Here is an 18,165-nt window from a genome sequence, read left to right as displayed (position 1 = left end):
TTTTGTTTAAAGAGTTTTAAGTGTTATGTTGAAAGTGTTGTTTGAGATTACACCTCCCCAATCAACAGCCATTGTCTGGGATACAAGTGCCTTGGTGATTCAGTGTTTACTGATTCTTTTTAAGGATAATGCTGTTAAGAATAAAGTATCAAAGCTATTTTCCTATGAAAATGAATATGAGCATAATATGAAGTAATTTTAAATAAAAGCTCCTTCAGCAAAGTGTCTTTTATAAAAGTCTCCTTTTTTACTGTTAGAAAAGCAAAATTGTTTTTAAATGTGAGTGCAGAGCTGCAACATTCTGTTTTGGTGTATAACCACCTATGTTTAACACTTAATAAAAACTGTACGCATTTTATCATGTTTTTAAATATGATTGTTATACACTAATTGGAGATGCTTCTTGAGCAAATCAGTAGGCTATATTAGAATGATTTTTGAAGGATCATGTGACACTGAAGACTGGAGTAATGATGCTAAAAATTCAGCTTTGCCATCTCAGGAATAAATAAAATTTTAAAGTGCCCCTATTATGCAAATTTTACGGTTCCTAATATTGTTTTGGGAGTCTCCTACAATAGGATTATATGCATGCAAGGTCAAAAAACGCTTTAGTTTTCTCAAAATATGCATTTAATATCACCTCATTTTCCAGCGATTCTCAAACGATTCGTTCGAAGCAGTTGAAAGATTCAGTCTCTCTAAACCCCTCCTTTCCGTGAGCCTACTTTGGTCAGATTGGTCAGATGGCCTAGTCTGTTGTGATTGGTCTGGCGTACAGCGCTTTTCGAAAACGATACAATAGTTCTAATAGTTCTGTATTTGAACGCTCTATAGAAAATGTAAACCTCTATTATTTATTATACTTACAGGTTGTGATTCAGTGGAGCAGCTGATCCAAATAATCAGGATACTAATCCATTTTCCACAGCAAACATTTTGTGAATCCCACGTTGAACTCCCCGAGAAAGGAAGAAGCAGTCGTCAGTAGAATGAAGTGTTTGTGGGCGGGGTCAAGTTGTTCGCTGTCAACGTAGAACGTAGGGCGAATTCCAAACAGAAGTGAGCATCCCTGTGCCCTACTCCCTTCGAAGGGCAGAGCAGAGAGTATAAGCATTTGGAACTCCCTTGGCAAAGGGATGACCGACCAAACGTTACCTTGACAACGCTGCGCGTGCGTGCAGCATTCAGCACTCAATCAGTTGTTGCAAATAAATATTTCTTCTCATTATTATTATTATTAATTTATTTAAATATTGTCTCACTGTGTCTTATTTACTATTAAACTTTTTCAAACTAAACATGCTTAAACCATGTTTCTATCACTGACAAAAAATATTTTGTATCACATTAAAACAAAGACAAATTTAATCATGTGAAGTCGAGATCAACCCCAACTTTGCTTTAAAGGGGTCATATGATGTTGCTAAAAATAACATTATTTTGTGTATTTGAAATGTGTTTCTGCGGTTTAAGGTTCAAAAAAACATTATTGTCCACATACTGTACATTATTGTTTCTCCTCTATGCCCCGCCTTTCTGAAACGCGTCGATTTTTACAAAGCTCATTGGTCTGAAAAAGCGAGGTGTGCTCTGATTGGCCAGCTATCCAGTGCGTTCTGATTGGCCGAATACCTCAAGCATGTGACAGAAATGTTACACCCCTTACCAAACTGTGATGCCATGTCCCGGCGCGAGCTGTGCAACGAGACAAAACCAATAAAACCCATTACAAACGAGGCATTTGTTACATCCAGTGGGGACATAATTACGGATCATAATGACTTATACTGTCTTTTTACGCGTTGCGTTGCATCGCGCCGCGTAAATATAAAACCATGTCTGCATTTGTGATCGGAGAAATGACAAACAACAAGCGCTACTCTACACTGCCCAAAACCGGGTGTGCCTCACACATCCTGAAAAGTGAAGCTGCGGACTATTTGATCACCCCCTGGTGGCTGGCTACAGTACAGGTCATAAACCCCACCCTCTCCATGTAAACGAATGGGACTTGAGTCAAAATAAAAAAATTAATTATACTTCTAATACAATTTTCCGAAAGATGGTTTTGGTCATTTAAGGTAGTTGTTATTATGCTGATATATGTTAAATTGTTCGTTTTTGTGATAAGTTTGATTTCAGCTAGTAATTTGATGCTATAAAAATGGGACCTGTCCTTATGGTTGATTGTCACGTGTTTGGGCGGGAGTTTGATACCGCGGCTCCACCTCACGACACTACTGCGCAGACTCGGGCTCCAAATGACGTCACTGACGTGGGAGTGGCCATACTGAGATGCTTTGGCTTCACTTTTCTATAGTGGAAGAAATAGGAGACGCGTCGTCCATCTTTTTTTACAGTCTATGCTCAAAACGCGCATTTGAATCATCAGTGGCAAATTCTTTAAATATGAAAACGTACTTACAGACTGTGAGTCAAAATTGCCGGCATTGTAGTCTGCTCTCCCAGGATCAGGAAACAGTCCTCCATAAAATGTGCTGCACACATCTGAATATTTGGGTTGAAGTGTTCTGGAACAGTGTTGTAAATACAACTTAACCACTGATTTCTAGTCGTGTCCATTTTTGGAAGTATTTTCAAACAAAGTATTTTCACTTTCGCAATGAAACACACCGCGTCTTCACAACATGGCGGTGGCAGCAACAATAAAGTTATGCCTTCTTTCTTTGCGTGAACATTTGGGCGGCATTATGCAAATCTTCCCACATCGTGAGGTAGACATGTGGGGGCGTGTTTAAACGAGGTGTTTTAGGAGGGCGTGGACCAGTCTTAACTTTTATAAAGAATATCTCTTTGGGTTTGAGACTTTAGTCTTTGCAACTTTAGGGATCTTCCCTATTCATGAACAGCTTGTAACACTCCAAAGAGAAAGGAAAACTTGAATATCATATGAATATCAAAACTTGGGTCATATGACCCCTTTAAAATGCATGGCAAGAGCTCCTAACTGGAGATCACATGATCACAAACAGAAATCACTTCCGAAGTGACCATGGCATGTTCCCTTAGCTAATGGACTTCTGGAAGGGCCCTTCGTGAAGGGATTCAGTTGCTCACTTTCGTTTGGAACGTCCCTACAAATGGCGTCCCCTTCCCGAAGTGCCCTTGAAGGGCGCAAGAAAGCCGTTTGGAATTCGCCCATAGGTGCGCATTATGCAAATAATAGATGGTGATGTGTAGCCGTCACGGAAGTGGGAGCTGTTCAGAGTCGATTATTTATTTTGGGAGACTTTATTTATCGTGCATTTTCAGCTTTACTTCTTTGCAGATCGTTTATATTCACATACAGCTACATTACACACTGCATGAAAGGCAATATTGGAAATGGCATAATAGCGGCACTTTAAAGTATATTAATATAAAACGGATATTTTAAATTGTAATAATATTTCACATCATTGCTGTTTTGCTGTATTTTCGTTAAATAAATGCTGCCTTGATGAGCGTAAGAGACTTTTGTAAACATAAAAAAAACCTAACCCTAAACTTTTGAATGGTAACGTACTTTAATCAAAGATCATTTGTAAAAAAAAAAAAATTCCCACGGGTAGTATTGAGAGCTGACCAGGATTTGTTATATTCTGGAGTACTTGTTTGTTGATTTATAAAGTTAAAGCGATTAATTAAAAAAAGATAAATAAATAATTAAATACATAAATAACACGGGGGGTAACTATGGTTACCGTTGTAATTTGTAACGAAGGACGCGGTCCGTGCCAGCAGAGGTCGCCCTGCTGTAAGGATGTGTCTTCCTCTTTGTTGTCATCCTCGCAGTTGTCCAGCCGCTGAGGGACTGAGTGGCTGAAATGTGGCTTTTGTTTTTGTGGTGATTTGCGTACCATCTCCAAGACGATGCCGGAGCTGAACACTGAGATCCCTCAAGGCCTCGTGTCCGCTGCTGCGCTTCTGTACGTGATGCTGAAACGGGAGGCGCGGAGGAAGAAGACAGCATCCATGCTGAACACTGAATAACTCTCCGGCCTGTCAATGAACATGCTATTGAGGTGACTATTGTAAGAGATATATACTTTTGTTCTTTTTTTAAAGAACATATTTCAATTCATGGCTACACGTTTAACCTGCTCGTCTTAATGTAATGAAGGGTGGTAATTAATTGAACCTCAGCCAGTCAATAGCTCAGAAGATTAGCTTAAATCTGGATCCATCAGTATCTGTTTTGCAGTGAACTAAGAATATTTGAGAAAGATGTGCTTTATATATTATAATTATTCCATTATAATTATTCAATTTATTTAGGCTATTTATTTATTTTACATCTGAAATGTGCATTTACATTGAACATGTCTGTTTAATGAACTCTGACTCTTTGGCAACAGTGGGGATGGGAATCGTAAGAAGAAGCTTTTAGTAGTACTTTTAATGAATAAGTTTGAAAATAAAAAAAGTCTGTTGCCAAATGGTCAGATATTTTCATATTCCAACAAAACTGATATAGGAAAACAGAACAGCATTTTTTTGTTTGTTTTTTTACTTTTTTAGAAGTGATATAAATGCAGTGCAACAATTGATTCTACATATATATTATATAAAAATAATAAATACAAACATTGAAAACATATTTTATTCATTCGTTTTTATTCATCTATTTCTTTTGCTTGCTAATTGATCAGACGTTGTATATGGTTGATTAACCAAAAGCAACCGGCTCATATGATTGAAAATGACTATTTTTCGTTTTCATTGCATAATTTTACCTGAAGCAGGAGCATGTTTTAAACTAATTTATTTTTAGTAAAAATATTTTTATTGTATTTATTTTATTAATCATTTATTTGATTCATTTTATTATTTTTATTGAATCTGTTATAAATAAGAATAATAACCATTTCCCAGTTCCCAAACCTACACATATATATATATATATAGTATCCTGATGTATATGTTTGATAAAATAACCTAATATTTACTAAGTTCAACTGCTTCACATCCATGGTTCAGACAACATTAGGATAAAGAGCTTCAATAAGGTTGCCACAGTAACTTTTTTTGAGCATTTATTTTATTAATTATTTTTTTTACTGAACCTGTTGAGTAAGAATTATAACCCTTTCTCTGTTCCCAAACCTACATATAGGCTATATCAGTATTTTGATGTTTAATAAAATAACCAAATATTGATGTAGTTAAACTGCTTTACTTTAGAGGTTTGAACAACATTAGGAAAAAGAGCTGTGGATAAGGTTGCCACAGTAACTTTTGAGTGTTTATTTTATCAGTTATTTCTTATTAAACCTGTTATTAATAAGAACACATTCTCGGTTCTCAAACTTGCAGGCTATATCAGTGTCCGGATATATATATTGAATATGTTAAAATAAAGTAACCTAGTATTGACCTAGTTCAACTTCAGCTGCTTTACATCCGAGGTTCAGACAACATTAGGATAAAGAGCTGTGGATAAGGTTGCCACAGTAACTTTTGGTCTACTTTTGACACACCCAGATACAAGCCAGACTCTTGTATTTCTCAACTGTTAATGTGAAAGCCACTGCAAACCCTTCAGACATACTCGAGTAGTTTCAGAAATCAAAGGAATCAGAATCAAAGGAAAAGTGTCATATTTTTATACAGTCGCTCAAGCGTTGTGGTGCTTCAAGTAAGTACTCTAATGAATGCATGCATGCAATCTGACATGGTAAAGCGTTTTGTGAATGTGACAGCTCGTTGTATTTGATTAGGCTCACAGAATAAAGATGTCGCCATTGGTGCTGGGAGTCGGAGCGTGCTTAGCTGGGTGGATTGGTCTTTATGCTTTGCTGTGCTACACAAATGGCTCTTGTGGCTATGAATGGAACTGTCGGCTAGTTACACTATTCCATGGCATCCTTGCAGTCTGTATAACCGCTTACATTGGATACATAGATGGACTGTGGCCTTTCACCTACCCAGGCAAGATGTACAAATACTAATATATATATATATTAGGGGTGTATGATATATACAGACTACTTAATGCAGCTCCATAAATGCATTTGCACTGTGATTACAATTGCATAATTAGTGCTATGATTATTGTTTTAGAAAGAACATTTGGAAAAGTAACTAAAACTACCAGTAGATGGTGGCAAGTCACTTGCTGGGTCCAAAATTGCATCCGAAATAGGTACTACATTTGAATAAGAACTTAGTTTGCGACCGTTAAATCACTTACACTGTCAATTGCACCGTTTCACTTCCATTTACTTATTTCGCATTTTGGAATCTCAGTGGAAGTTGTAAGTTGGTACATTTCAACCAACTGTTTTTTGAATATCATAAATTTGGACATACTACTCTTCTCATGTGCAGTTTTTCGCTCTTATATATAGGGAAGTAGGCATATTCGGACGCAGGAATTGTCTTAATGAGTGAGTCATTGGCTCGCATCTTCAAATTCATATCTTCGTTCAAATGGCTGATTTATTGAGGAACAAAGCAAGTGACGGTTAATGAATGAGTCATTGAATTATTCCCTCAACTGATTTGTTCTAAATGCAGATTCAGTCAGTAAAGAAACACCAATGTTTGTTTCTCAGAGACTTGTGTTTAAAATGATTTTTGTTGGTGAAATAGAGCCAAAACAGACAATATTAGCCTATGTCTAAAATGTAACTTGCTTAATATTAACATCTTGTTTATTGAACTGTTGAAAACTGTTGTATAAAATCAATATCAAATTTGCAATCATGCTGATATTTGGCGTGTTTTTGTTTGGTTTTTGCAAAGTGAATGAAATACTCGATAATGTCAGCTGCTCACACATTGTCAAAGGGTTAGTTTGCCGATTTTGCAAAAAGCTTTGTATTGTTACAATGTCAGTAGTACAAGTAAATGAGCATTGCATATTATTTTTCTGTGACCTACACCAAGATAATCGCGTTATTTGTCAGCAAAAGTCTATCAGATGACATAAAATGCATCATCCGAAGGACTTGACAAACTAGGACTTTTGTGAAAACTACAGATCGTGCTTCCACATTTTTGAATCCCCACTCACGGATAGACTGATCGAGCCCAGTGCATTATGGGTGTTGAAGTTTTCCTACTTTTCTTCACCACAGCCCTTTTTTCTGTTTTCTCTGGTCGTGTAGCACCAGTTTAAAAAAAAAAATCATAGACATAGTTTCTACTACGTAGACAGCCAACTTTTATCAAAATACCATCTTGCCAGCTGCAAATTACCCCTTTAAAAGCACAATTACGTTATTATCGCAGACATGTCGCACACCCCTAACATATAATGTTGTCTTATTAGCATTGCAACATTTGTCATTTTTATTGTCATTTTAACATTTTTATTATATGTCATTTCCAGGTACAAAGAACACCTCTCTGCAGATCACCGCTATGGTGGTCAGTCTGAGCTACTTTATCTTTGACATGGCCTGGTGTGTGTACTTCCGCACAGAGGGCCTGGTAATGCTCGCTCACCACACCATGAGCATCCTGGGTATTCTGCTCACTCTGTGGCTGGAGGAGTCGGGCATCGAGTCTTGCGCCGTGCTGTTTGGCAGCGAGATCACAAACCCACTCCTCCAGACGCGCTGGTTTTTGAAACACTCTGGCCGCTACGACAGCTTCCTCGGAGACGTGGTGGACGTACTGTTCGTGCTGCTGTTTGTGTTCATGCGCATTTTCGTTGGTGGTGCCATGTTGTACTGTGAGCTAATCTCTCCAAGACCCAAGTTCATCATTAAATGTGGCGGTGTGGCCATGTATGCGCTGTCCTGGGTGTTCATGGTTGACATCAGTCGTTTCACACACCGCAAATCCCAGCTCAAATACCAGCGCTGGATGAATCGCCACAGGATGGCAGAGGTTAACGGGCAGGACGTGAAGAGAGACTGAAAGATCTCTGCTCAGCGGTTTGGCCTCTCGTTTCTAACACTGGAGGGAAGAATGAGAATCAGAACAAGTGAACCAGCTAATAAAGATCTGCAGCTTATAGATGTTTACATCTTTTTTAAAGGATATCAGCTATTAAAGTTTATTTCTGGTTGGTAATATTCAGATGGGAAAACATCCATGCTGTATCAGAGCCCTTAAACAGTCTTGATTGTTTTTTATTATTTGCCATTTTGATTAACTCAAAATTCTTACAATCAAATCTAATGTAATATATTTGTACTCATAAGGAATGCAGTGTATAAACTCTTAAGTACTTGAAATAGTTGATATTTTTGTAATTAGGAACACTACTTATTATGTTGCTTTTACATTCTTAAACTTTAAGTATGTGCAATATTCAGAAATGATCATGAAAAACTACTAAATGTTTCTGGAAGATTACTGAATGATTTGTGTGTGATTAATGACTTGAATGAAAAAGTAAACCAAGAAATCTTGTCTTTGAAGTGTAACCATTTTCAGATTTTGAGACTGAGTGATGACTTACCGGCTGTTTGCATCAGTTATTTATCTGTTATGGTGAATTGACCACACCAGTTGATAAATCAATAAACGTTGCCATCATCATTATAATAATGTATTTTAGGGTGTTGTTGCAGTTGTGTGGAAGTTTTCATACATACAGAAATTCAGACTGATGGACTGTCACTAATAGACCTTAGTGACAAGGATCATTTTAATTCTGGTTGACAATGTTTATTTTTGTCTAGCTGTAATTGATTAAAAATATGTTAGTAAACCTTTAAAAAACCATAAATGAAAAAAATATTTAATCATGACTTGAATACACCTCTTCGAATTAATGTGTTCAAATTCTGAATTACAAATCATTAAGATATTAGGGTTTGATGACAGAAATCTAGGACTAGGTGATTTAACTGTTTAGAGATTGTAAAAAATGCTACTAAAAGGCTTATTAAAAAAGAAAGTGATTTGTAAGTGATTTTGCATAATGTTTTATTATAAAAAGCAGTGAAGCAGTTTTTTCAATATATTCATTATTAAGAAATCGTCTTTAGATTCTTGACTCAGCTGTTGTAAGTACATTTATGTGCATTTTAAACTGTATATTATGATTATTACTACTACTAAACAAAATCCAATAAGGTACGTAAAAGAGTCAACTCAAGTAGGCTAAAACGTAATTTACGCGTTGCAGTTTTGTGAACGTCCACCGTGTGGCAAACTAACATAATACTTGGAACAGTTTCGCACGCTAGAGCTCGGAAGTTTTTCTAATTTAACCAGTGACTAGCTCACATTTTCCAACGGATTAATTAAACTAATTTAGCCAGCTGTAAATTAAAAAAGTATCGACTTTTACTTAAAAAAAAAAAAAACGTCCTAATATTTTATTTTCCACTGGGCACTTTCCGGAGTTTGAAAATGAAACTTTGAATTACCATCCTCACTCCAAACTATAACCCAAACAACTGACAGTTTCTCAAATTCTAGTGAGCTTGTCTACCCAGACAGCATTTTGGGGCTCGTTCCCAGTCAGTTCAGCAGAGTGAGCTCGCGTGAACTCGGTTGAATCGGAAGTGCTGTCCATGCAGGCGGCTCACCAGGATTTGAGACACAACCCCGCGGGAGACACAGCAGCAGTCCGGTAACGTTACATCTCAACTTTCCCCAGTTTGATGGACCGGAATCTACAACCTCTAAACTGATTTTAGCGTGGACCCTCGCTTCCGCACGAACGCGGTATCTTCTCTACAAACATTCGGGAAGACCTCCGCGAACTTTTATCGAGTGGTTTTGTTTGTTTTGATGCTGAAGAGATTTCGTCGCCGCTCCATGGAAACTCTCCGCGAGGTGACACGTGTATGAGCGCGTGCAGTGTTTCCCAGTCTGGATGTCTGTGGGATTGGTGTGGATGCGCACGACTGTTTATTATTTTTGTTGGGAAAATATCGCGTCTCATTTTTGGAGAGGACATTAGGCTGCTGTTAGCTTTAGCATAGCAAAGGCCTCGCCTGCTGTCTGGGTTGAGGATCTGCCGCTGCTGTGTTGGCTGTGGACGTACACACACACATTCATTATTAGGAAACTCAAAAGTGTTTTAATTACCAAAGGAGTGTAACTTCGAGCAGTAGGACGTGTTTCGGCTTCACCTGGGAGCTGCTGCTGAAAATGAAGGTAACGTTACATTTACAGCTGCACGATAACGGAATAGCACCAATTGTGAGAGTTATTTTGGTTAAATGATTGACTGACCTGTACAAGCCTTCTGACTTACTGTACTGTTAAAACTAACAGGTATAACGTAACTTTTTTATAACTATATAACGTTTTTGTGTATACAGAACATATTTAGTGTGTTTTATATGTATAAACTACAATTACACTAGAGGTAGAGTGTTATTGTGTTCATGTTGTTGTTATTTAACAGTAGGATTATTTTTTGGTAAACAGCACCACTCCTGTATGAACCAAATGTTCTTTTGGTTTCCTCAGGACTGGTTTAAAAACATAATGGTTTGGAAAAATATGATGCATAAGTACTATGTGCTGATTTTACTTTTTAGGTTGTCAGTGCATATCAAATGCTTTCATATTGTCTAATATTTAAAGTCATCTGCTTATGTGATTTTGGGCATGTTTATGATTGTGTGGGATCATTGGGATTTGACTGCTGCTTTGGTGCAACTTATATATTATGTTTTTTTTTTGTTTTGTTTTTTCAATTAGTGAACCTCCTGGTCAGCACAACAGAATATGGATGCAACTGCCTCATGCAACATCAAAAACCGATGCTTCTCCTGATGCATCTGAAAATGACTATAGGATATAGGACGAATAAAAGCTAAAAACAAAAGCCCAATGAGCGACACACGGTCCCCAGTCACTGACAGGTATGTATAAGTTATGTTCGTGTTATGTGGACAAACTTGCTTTTGGTATGATCCTACCAAATACTTAAGCTGACATCACAGCCCACATGTGTGTTTTTATGAACTCTCTGAATGGTGAACTGTATTGGTCCGCATTGAGCTTTTAATTGGATTGGTTTTGTAATTATGTGTGTGTGGTGTAGGTTTATGGTAGTGAAGTCCAGTTCTTGACCGGTTTTGTGCTTTGCTTTCAGTTTTGAGAAGTCAGTTTTCATTGGACAGTAGGGCTGTCGCGATAACCGCAATATCGCAATACCGCGCTATTGACGAGCAAACCGCAGAGGAATGCAAGAACCGCAGCAACCGCGATTTTTGCGCGTTTTATTTTTTCGTAAGGTTATGCCGTTCTCGTTTACACTTCATGCATGTGGACTGAATATTAAACAAGTTAGTAATGATAACATAATGTGTACCATGCTGATTTGTACAGAGGCTCCATAGATTTCCAAGCCTAAACAGACAGTGAATGAGAGAGAGATCGACTGAGCACGTGCGATTACTTGCGTCTGTCCTCCAGGCCGAGTCATATATATTTGTGAAAATAGGTTGTCATGTTCAAGGAAAGTGAAATCTCTGTCTTAGCATCGACGCATAGCTGGTCAGCTGAGTCTTCTAAAGTGGCGCTCAAAGTTAAAATGATTTCAGCAGCGTGTTTCATTACGTCTCTTTGAATGAATGAATCAGTGTTTTTTAACGTGTAGTTGAATGACAGTCCCTTTCCACCACCTTGTGGCGCAACACTGTAACTGCACTGACTGACTGCCCGTCTAGAACGCGCGCAGGTGGAAATATCAATAGAAAGTCTCTTGTCCAGTCAGATTAGAAAATCAGATTACAACTAGGCTAACTGTTATAGGCTAACGATAGCCTAACGATCTTATTGTCAGGTTTATGTTCTGTTATGTGGACCGTTATTTTGTCATTCTCTTCTGTTTACTTCACTTCCGGTTTCAACGCTATTTGGTTTCGGTTTCATTGTCTTCTGAATATGACCTCGTTAGTTATACTGTAACACATACACACACAAATTATATATATATATTAGGGATGTAACGATTCACTCAACTCATGATTCGATTCGATTCAAGATTTTGATTTCACGATTCGATTCACGATTATTATATTTATTTTTTTTACAAAATGAGATTATTTAAGACAAATTATAAATTAAATGTGTCCTTTTATTATTGCCAGGACAAAATGCTGCACATTTCTTTGTGAAATTGAAATATAACTACACAAAATAAGATGTTTAACAGAATGTCTGAGCTGCTCTTTTCCATATAATGTATATATATATATATATATATATATTAGCATATTATATATATTGCGATAATACCGCATGCCGCACTATTGAGCCACTCAAAATTACCGCAAGGGAAATTCCCTCATTGTGACAGCCCTATTGGACAGTCAACGAATGTGCGAGAATTTGTACGCACTCAAGTATATTTCTGTAGGTTTGCAAGTGTGTTGTGTAAATACATTCACAGACATGCTGCATGATCTGTCATATTGGCGTTGTTTTTTGACTCGTATGTATTTTGACGTTTTCAACTGTGAAAATTAAGTTAACAAATACAACCTAGCCATGATGAGCAACTTTCATGGTGCCTATAGCACTTGAAAAGTCATTTACTGTGGCAACATTTTGACTTTGACAGATTCTGTGGCATTATAGGAAGGTTTGTTTTGAATCTCAGCAGATGCAGTAGTTCATCTGGTTATTTAAAAAAAAAATTTGCCTACTGTTTTGTGAATGCCTATGTATTCCGACACATATTACCATATTGCTTTTTGCATACTATATAGTAGAGAACCACTCATACCATTAGAGTACCCGTTTTATTTTAGTATTAATTTATAGTATTTTTTTAATATCTGTATTAGAATTTTATTTATTTTCATATTTTTTTGTTTTTGTTTTGATTTTAATTTTATTTTAAGTTTCAGTAATTTTGTGCTTTTGTCAGTTTAGTTAGTTTTAATGTTTCTATCAACTTTTATTTATTTTTATTTCAGGTTTTGTAATTTTAGTACTTCAGCTTTAATTATTTTATTTCATTTAGTTGCCAAGGCAACTTTTTCTAATTTTCACTTTTGTTTTTCATTTAATATTTATATTTTATTTTATTTCAGCTTTATTTCAATTGTTGAAAACTATTTCTAATACTTTTAGTTAACAGTAACAACACTGAACCGAACTGCTATTTTGTGCATGTTGTGTGCTAAATATGCACTTTTTGTGCATGTATGTCTGTACAAAGCCTTCAGACATCAGATATTAGACCTGTTTTTAGTGCTGCCTTTCCTTGTCGATTGTTCTGTTGTTGGCTTGGTATGCTTGTTTAGCAATGTTGCCATCTTGAATTCTGCGTCAACCAGTGTCATGATTAAGCTTGGTTTTGTTTGGTAATCTTGTCATGTTGCTTACGGCATATTATGCAGTTCTTACTTAAATGTGATCCAAACTCTCTCTAATCTCTTTTCCGAAGCAAAATGGCCACACAACAATGAGCCTAAAACATTTGTAGTTAGATACAAGGTTTATCATTTCATATGGACAAGTATTTTAGAAGAAAATAATGTTGTATTTTATTGTATTTCCTTCTATCATTTCATTATTGCAAAACTCACGACTGGCTCACAGCGTTATGTGTTACTTGGTTATTGCTTTTTAGACCAGAAGACAAATAAGTGAGAAGTCCTGTCTAATTTAATCATTCTGCCATTTGCTATCGATTATATTCAGACTTTTCCATAACAAGTGATTAGTGGAAGTCATGGGAAAGTTCAATAAACATATCAATAACCACTATTTGTTCAGCACTCACATACTATTCATTCATGATGGCTGAAAAATGTCAGACAGAGAGTGTTTTCTAGTGGTAAACTTGGCCGTTGGAGCAGCTCTCACAGGTCTTTGCCACTGACGTCACTGTGGAACAGCAGACTGGTTGTCTGTCTGGTCATCTCCGTGATGACAGATATGCTTTCAGTGTTGCAGGGATTGAAACACAAGCATTGGAAGGTAACTCTGAGGGAGAGGCTCGCATGTGTGGTGTTGTTGATTTACCTTTCTTTTCATCTAGTAGAGTAGCAATATCAGGATTGAACAGTTATGGCCACCCAGGCCTAGTTGAAGCTGATTTGTGTTCATCTCATCTGTTATCACTGCAGGTGACGCATTGTACGTAGGACCCTATGAAATCCGTTTGATTTTTTCCATTTAAATTTTTCTGGATTCCGTTTTTTTTCCATTTTAATTTTTCTGGACGACTACTTTTTTTTTTTAATGGTTAAATTAAATTGATTAATCAAAAGCATGTCTAATTAATTAAAATCATGAAACTTATATAATTCAACATCAATTTATTGAAAGTTTAACCAAAATTACATGTTTAGAGCCTTATTAAATGTTCTATTTTTTTTTCTCAGCTTATGTTTTATTGTTTTATTATTATTTCTGGGTTTTAGCATGTCTAATTATTCGAATGCATGAAAACAACTTTTATTTATTCTTAATAACAGCCTTATGATTTTTTTTTTCTTTAGAAATTCTTTGTGTATTTATTTTTTTCTGGTTATCAAATGAAGGCATAAAACATTAAATTAATTTATCTTTTAATTAATGAAAATAATGTTTTTGACAAACAAAGGGGATTTACTATTAAATTTAAAACATGGAAGAAATATTGTGTGATTATTCCTTAAAAAATAAAGTTGTAATAATTTTAGTAGTAGTAGTAGTATAACCGTATTGGCCCGAATATAAGACGACCCTGATTATAAGACGACCCCCCTTTTTCCAGATGTACCTTTTGGAAAAAGTCTTTTTAAAAAACAAATCGTGTTTTTTCTCAGTAAAACACATTTTGTCTTCAATTATTTTCATATTGCATATTTTTCCTATTTTAATTTTTGTTTTGAAAGTATGGTAAAAACTGGTAAAATGTACCAACAATCACATTTAAAAAATATACACTTTTTGATATACCATAAAAAAAAAAAACAGGTAGCCCATCTGAATTAGGACATTTAGGCTATCCATCTAATAGTAGCCTACCAAAATCTTATTAACAGTAGAAGTGAAATCTTACTGTAGTCTTCAAATCTGGGTACTGTCTTACGTTTTAAAATCACAAAGGGAGTTTGGTCCCATCAGGCTAATGTGACAGTCACGACTCATGCAGCTGTAAGGTTTTCTTTTTCTTTAGTTTTTACTCGCGATCTTTACAACACGCATTACATTACGTATTTCATGGCACACTCGTTTTATGCGTATTTGGCGCCACCTATTGTTGTGGGTGTATTATTGACATGTCAAAGTCTAGACCCTGAATATAAGACGACCGCGTTTTTTCAGATGTGTTTCCAAGAAAAAAACATCGTCTTATATTCGGGTCAATACGGCACGTACATTCTACTGCTGCTCAGTAGTAGGCTAATATATTTCTGGCACAATGTCTTCAAGTTAAACCGAACTTTTATTTTTACGGGTTGCCGTGAATACCTTTAAATTTCTGTGTGCATACGATATGACACTATGTGACACACTGTTAGTTTTACTCAAATGAAACGGTAAAATGCTCATGAGGTACTCTCAGAGCAGTTCTGGAGATGTTGTTCATGTATTTATGTCCTCATTTAGTGAGATGGCAGATGCTGAAATCACCGCTAGCGTCATGCGCGCTTCAGTATGTGTGTAATAAACTAAACCTTTCATTTACACAGAGACATGCATATCATGCAGGATTCATATTTAAATAGTCTTTTTGCGGCTTAATATTTACAGATACTAGTCCATATCGCCATTTGATTTACGTGTAATGATGACCTACTTTTGACTAATTCATCCAAACTTTGACAAATTCCGTGACGTTCCGAGTTAAACAGTAAATTCCGTTTTTATGACTGGATTCTGCGATTCCGTCCGCGTTTGCATCCTTTTGTTACATTCAGCCATGTGTTGTTCTGTTTTAATCCTAAGGTTATGCCAGTTCAAAGTCATTTGTTGTTTCTTTGTGTCTAGACCTCATTTGCTTTCACCCCCCTACACTGAAGAATGACATGTAAGACATAACAGGATATCCTGAAAGCAGATTGGTTGACACCGTTTAAGTCTGTGAACAGATTGTTTTACCTAGACTTTGTTCTTGTATATTATTTAGTATTGAAGCAACAGTTTAGAATAAAGCAGCATTTCAGCACATTGAAGTTAGGCGTCCTGAATATTTTTTAATGTAAAAAAAAAAATAAATAAAACAAACAATCTAATGATTTTTTTTTCATTAGCATTCATTAAATTGGAATAGCAATGTTGATAACATTTCTTAATATGTAAAAATAAATTTACAAATTGATGACACACATACATTATCATTGTTGTTTGTACTCTGTATGTATATATAAGTTTGAAGGAAATTTGTCATTTTTGAATTAAACATTTTTTTAAATAAAAACATTTTTTTTTTTTACAGTCTTGCTCATTAAATTTTTTCCCACCATAATAATGAATGATTGTTGAATTAAACACTGCTGACACTTGTGCAGCAGAATGAATTTTATGTTCTTCTTTTTCACATTTGGAGGAATTATTACTGAAATGTGTTTCCTGTTCATCAGTGATCAGCAGAGAGCAGCTTAATAACCATGTTGCTTAAAATAGCCATGCTGCTGAGCTCTGATGCATAGCTTCACTAATGATATTTTTACACTCTAGTATTTGAAACTGTGTACTGTCATTAGTACATTCTGAAGTGAAATGCATGTTATGGTCCTTATGGCTGTAGCTTTGGTAATAATGTAAAATAGTTAGCATCAGTTATCAATGATACAGTAATGTTTGCAGCTTCACTGGGTGAAACGTCATGAAGACCTTTTTTTTTTTTTGACCATTTAAGTTTTTTTTTTTTTTTTCATAGTTTTTTTTGTTCTTTCTGACAAACACAAACACTTAAATATGTTACTGCAATGTGAAATTAATCTCATTCTCATTGCTGTAATACAGCAGTGTTTCCTATATCGAGCATTCTGTGCTACTGGTTAATCTGCAGCAACATGACCAAAATATAATCGCTGTATATTTAGGCTGAAAAATTAGATTTTTGTGTGGAGAGAAAGTAAGTCTTGGGTGTTGCAAAAAAATCTTTTGACAACAGATAATCAACCCAGCTTTCAGCTGTGTTTTCCTCGCTGGCTGCATGCAGCAATAAAACTACAGCAGAACATAGTGTTCAGTTCCACACTGAATAGCTTGATTAGGGCGGTTCTTTTTAAAGGGTCATGAAACCCCCTGTTTCAGCACTGGTTAGTTCTCACTACAGTTTTAAAAAACGCTAAATAATTGGGCGTGGTGCGCAGCGGAGCGGAGGGGGAAGAGGGGAAACAGACAACACACACAGCTTCACGTTCAGACGGTTTCATTTCACTCCCATCGAGTTAAAAACACAGATAAATGCACAGCCATTTGCACTCTGCATCGAAAACATATATGAATGCGCTGTGGCACCTCTAATAACTTATTAGGCTTATTCTGCTGCGTTTATGTAAGCATTTTGACAGGTTGTGTCACGGAGCTGTAAAAACGGTTATGCTCACTAAGTGAACGAATCGCGTTTGTGCCGAACTCTTATTACAAAGCAAAAACAAACACTCTCCTTCCTTCGATCCATGAATGTTTCTCTCAGTTAATGAATGCAGTCTCACAGTCTGAAGCGTCTGTCATAGCAAATCAACACATGCTGTTGTGAATAATTAAGCGAAGCGTCTTCTCATTGGATAAGAACACGCAGTCTCATGAATAATTTAATAGACACCGACCTTTGCCACGTCACAAATTGTGACATCGACACGATGTAGATTTTAAACCCGGAACATGAAAATAGCGCAAAAAAGCTTCAAATTAACCAGTTTTCTCCAACAGTTACAATTATCGGATGGTAACATTGTCTTCTATAATCTAAACAACACAAACACCTCTGCTAAAATCTCAGAAAAAGTAGTCTGGTGTTTCATGACCCTTTAATGAATCAGAAGAACTAATCAGACTAATTGAACACAGGCCTTTACAGTCTGAATCATCAACTAAATTGGTCACACAAAAAACTTAGTTTTGTTTTTGTAAAGCTGTTTTGGTGTTCCCCCTCTGCAAAATAAATAGGAAAAAACAACCAAAAATCATGGTTTTTACGACCTTAAAAAAATGAATGATATAATTATATTTTAATACAAATTATATATATATATATATATATATATATCGGAAAGTATTCAGACCCCCTTCAATTTTTCACTCTTTGTTATATTGCAGCCATTTGCTAAAATCATTTAAGTT

The 18,165-nt window shown here is 36.0% G+C and overlaps 2 protein-coding genes across 4 annotated transcripts in view; both read left to right on the top strand.

The window, feature by feature from the left end:
• The first annotated feature begins 3,763 nt into the window (after nt 1-3,763).
• On the top strand, nt 3,764-8,485 carry LOC107657235 (transmembrane protein 136-like). Of its 3 annotated transcripts, none has more exons than XM_016445262.1 (3): nt 3,764-4,037; nt 5,724-5,934; nt 7,340-8,485. In XM_016445262.1, the coding sequence occupies exons 2-3, from the start codon at nt 5,739-5,741 to the stop codon at nt 7,870-7,872; spliced, it is 729 nt and encodes a 242-aa protein (XP_016300748.1). In that variant the 5' UTR covers nt 3,764-4,037; nt 5,724-5,738; the 3' UTR covers nt 7,873-8,485. The 3 variants fall into 3 exon arrangements, with proteins under 3 accessions (XP_016300748.1, XP_016300746.1, XP_016300747.1); XM_016445260.1 differs by having other exon boundaries at nt 3,764-4,028; nt 7,340-8,484; XM_016445261.1 differs by lacking the exon at nt 3,764-4,037 and adding an exon at nt 5,514-5,641.
• A 780-nt stretch (nt 8,486-9,265) lies between these two features.
• The window catches only part of LOC107657250 (rho guanine nucleotide exchange factor 12-like), a 69,616-nt gene continuing 60,716 nt past the window's right edge, over nt 9,266-18,165 (top strand). Inside the window, exons 1-2 of the mRNA XM_016445277.1 lie at nt 9,266-10,071; nt 10,624-10,787. Of these exons, the coding sequence (XP_016300763.1) occupies nt 10,756-10,787 (32 nt within the window). The 5' untranslated portion in view covers nt 9,266-10,071; nt 10,624-10,755. The remainder of the gene's footprint in view (nt 10,072-10,623; nt 10,788-18,165) is intronic.

This window comes from Sinocyclocheilus anshuiensis, unplaced genomic scaffold (genome assembly GCF_001515605.1).
Source record: "Sinocyclocheilus anshuiensis isolate Anshui unplaced genomic scaffold, SAMN03320099.WGS_v1.1 scaffold139, whole genome shotgun sequence".
Lineage (NCBI taxonomy): Eukaryota > Metazoa > Chordata > Actinopteri > Cypriniformes > Cyprinidae > Sinocyclocheilus > Sinocyclocheilus anshuiensis.
The sequence above is the reverse complement of the archived record's forward strand: the minus strand, read 5'-3'. Positions and strand labels throughout refer to the sequence as shown.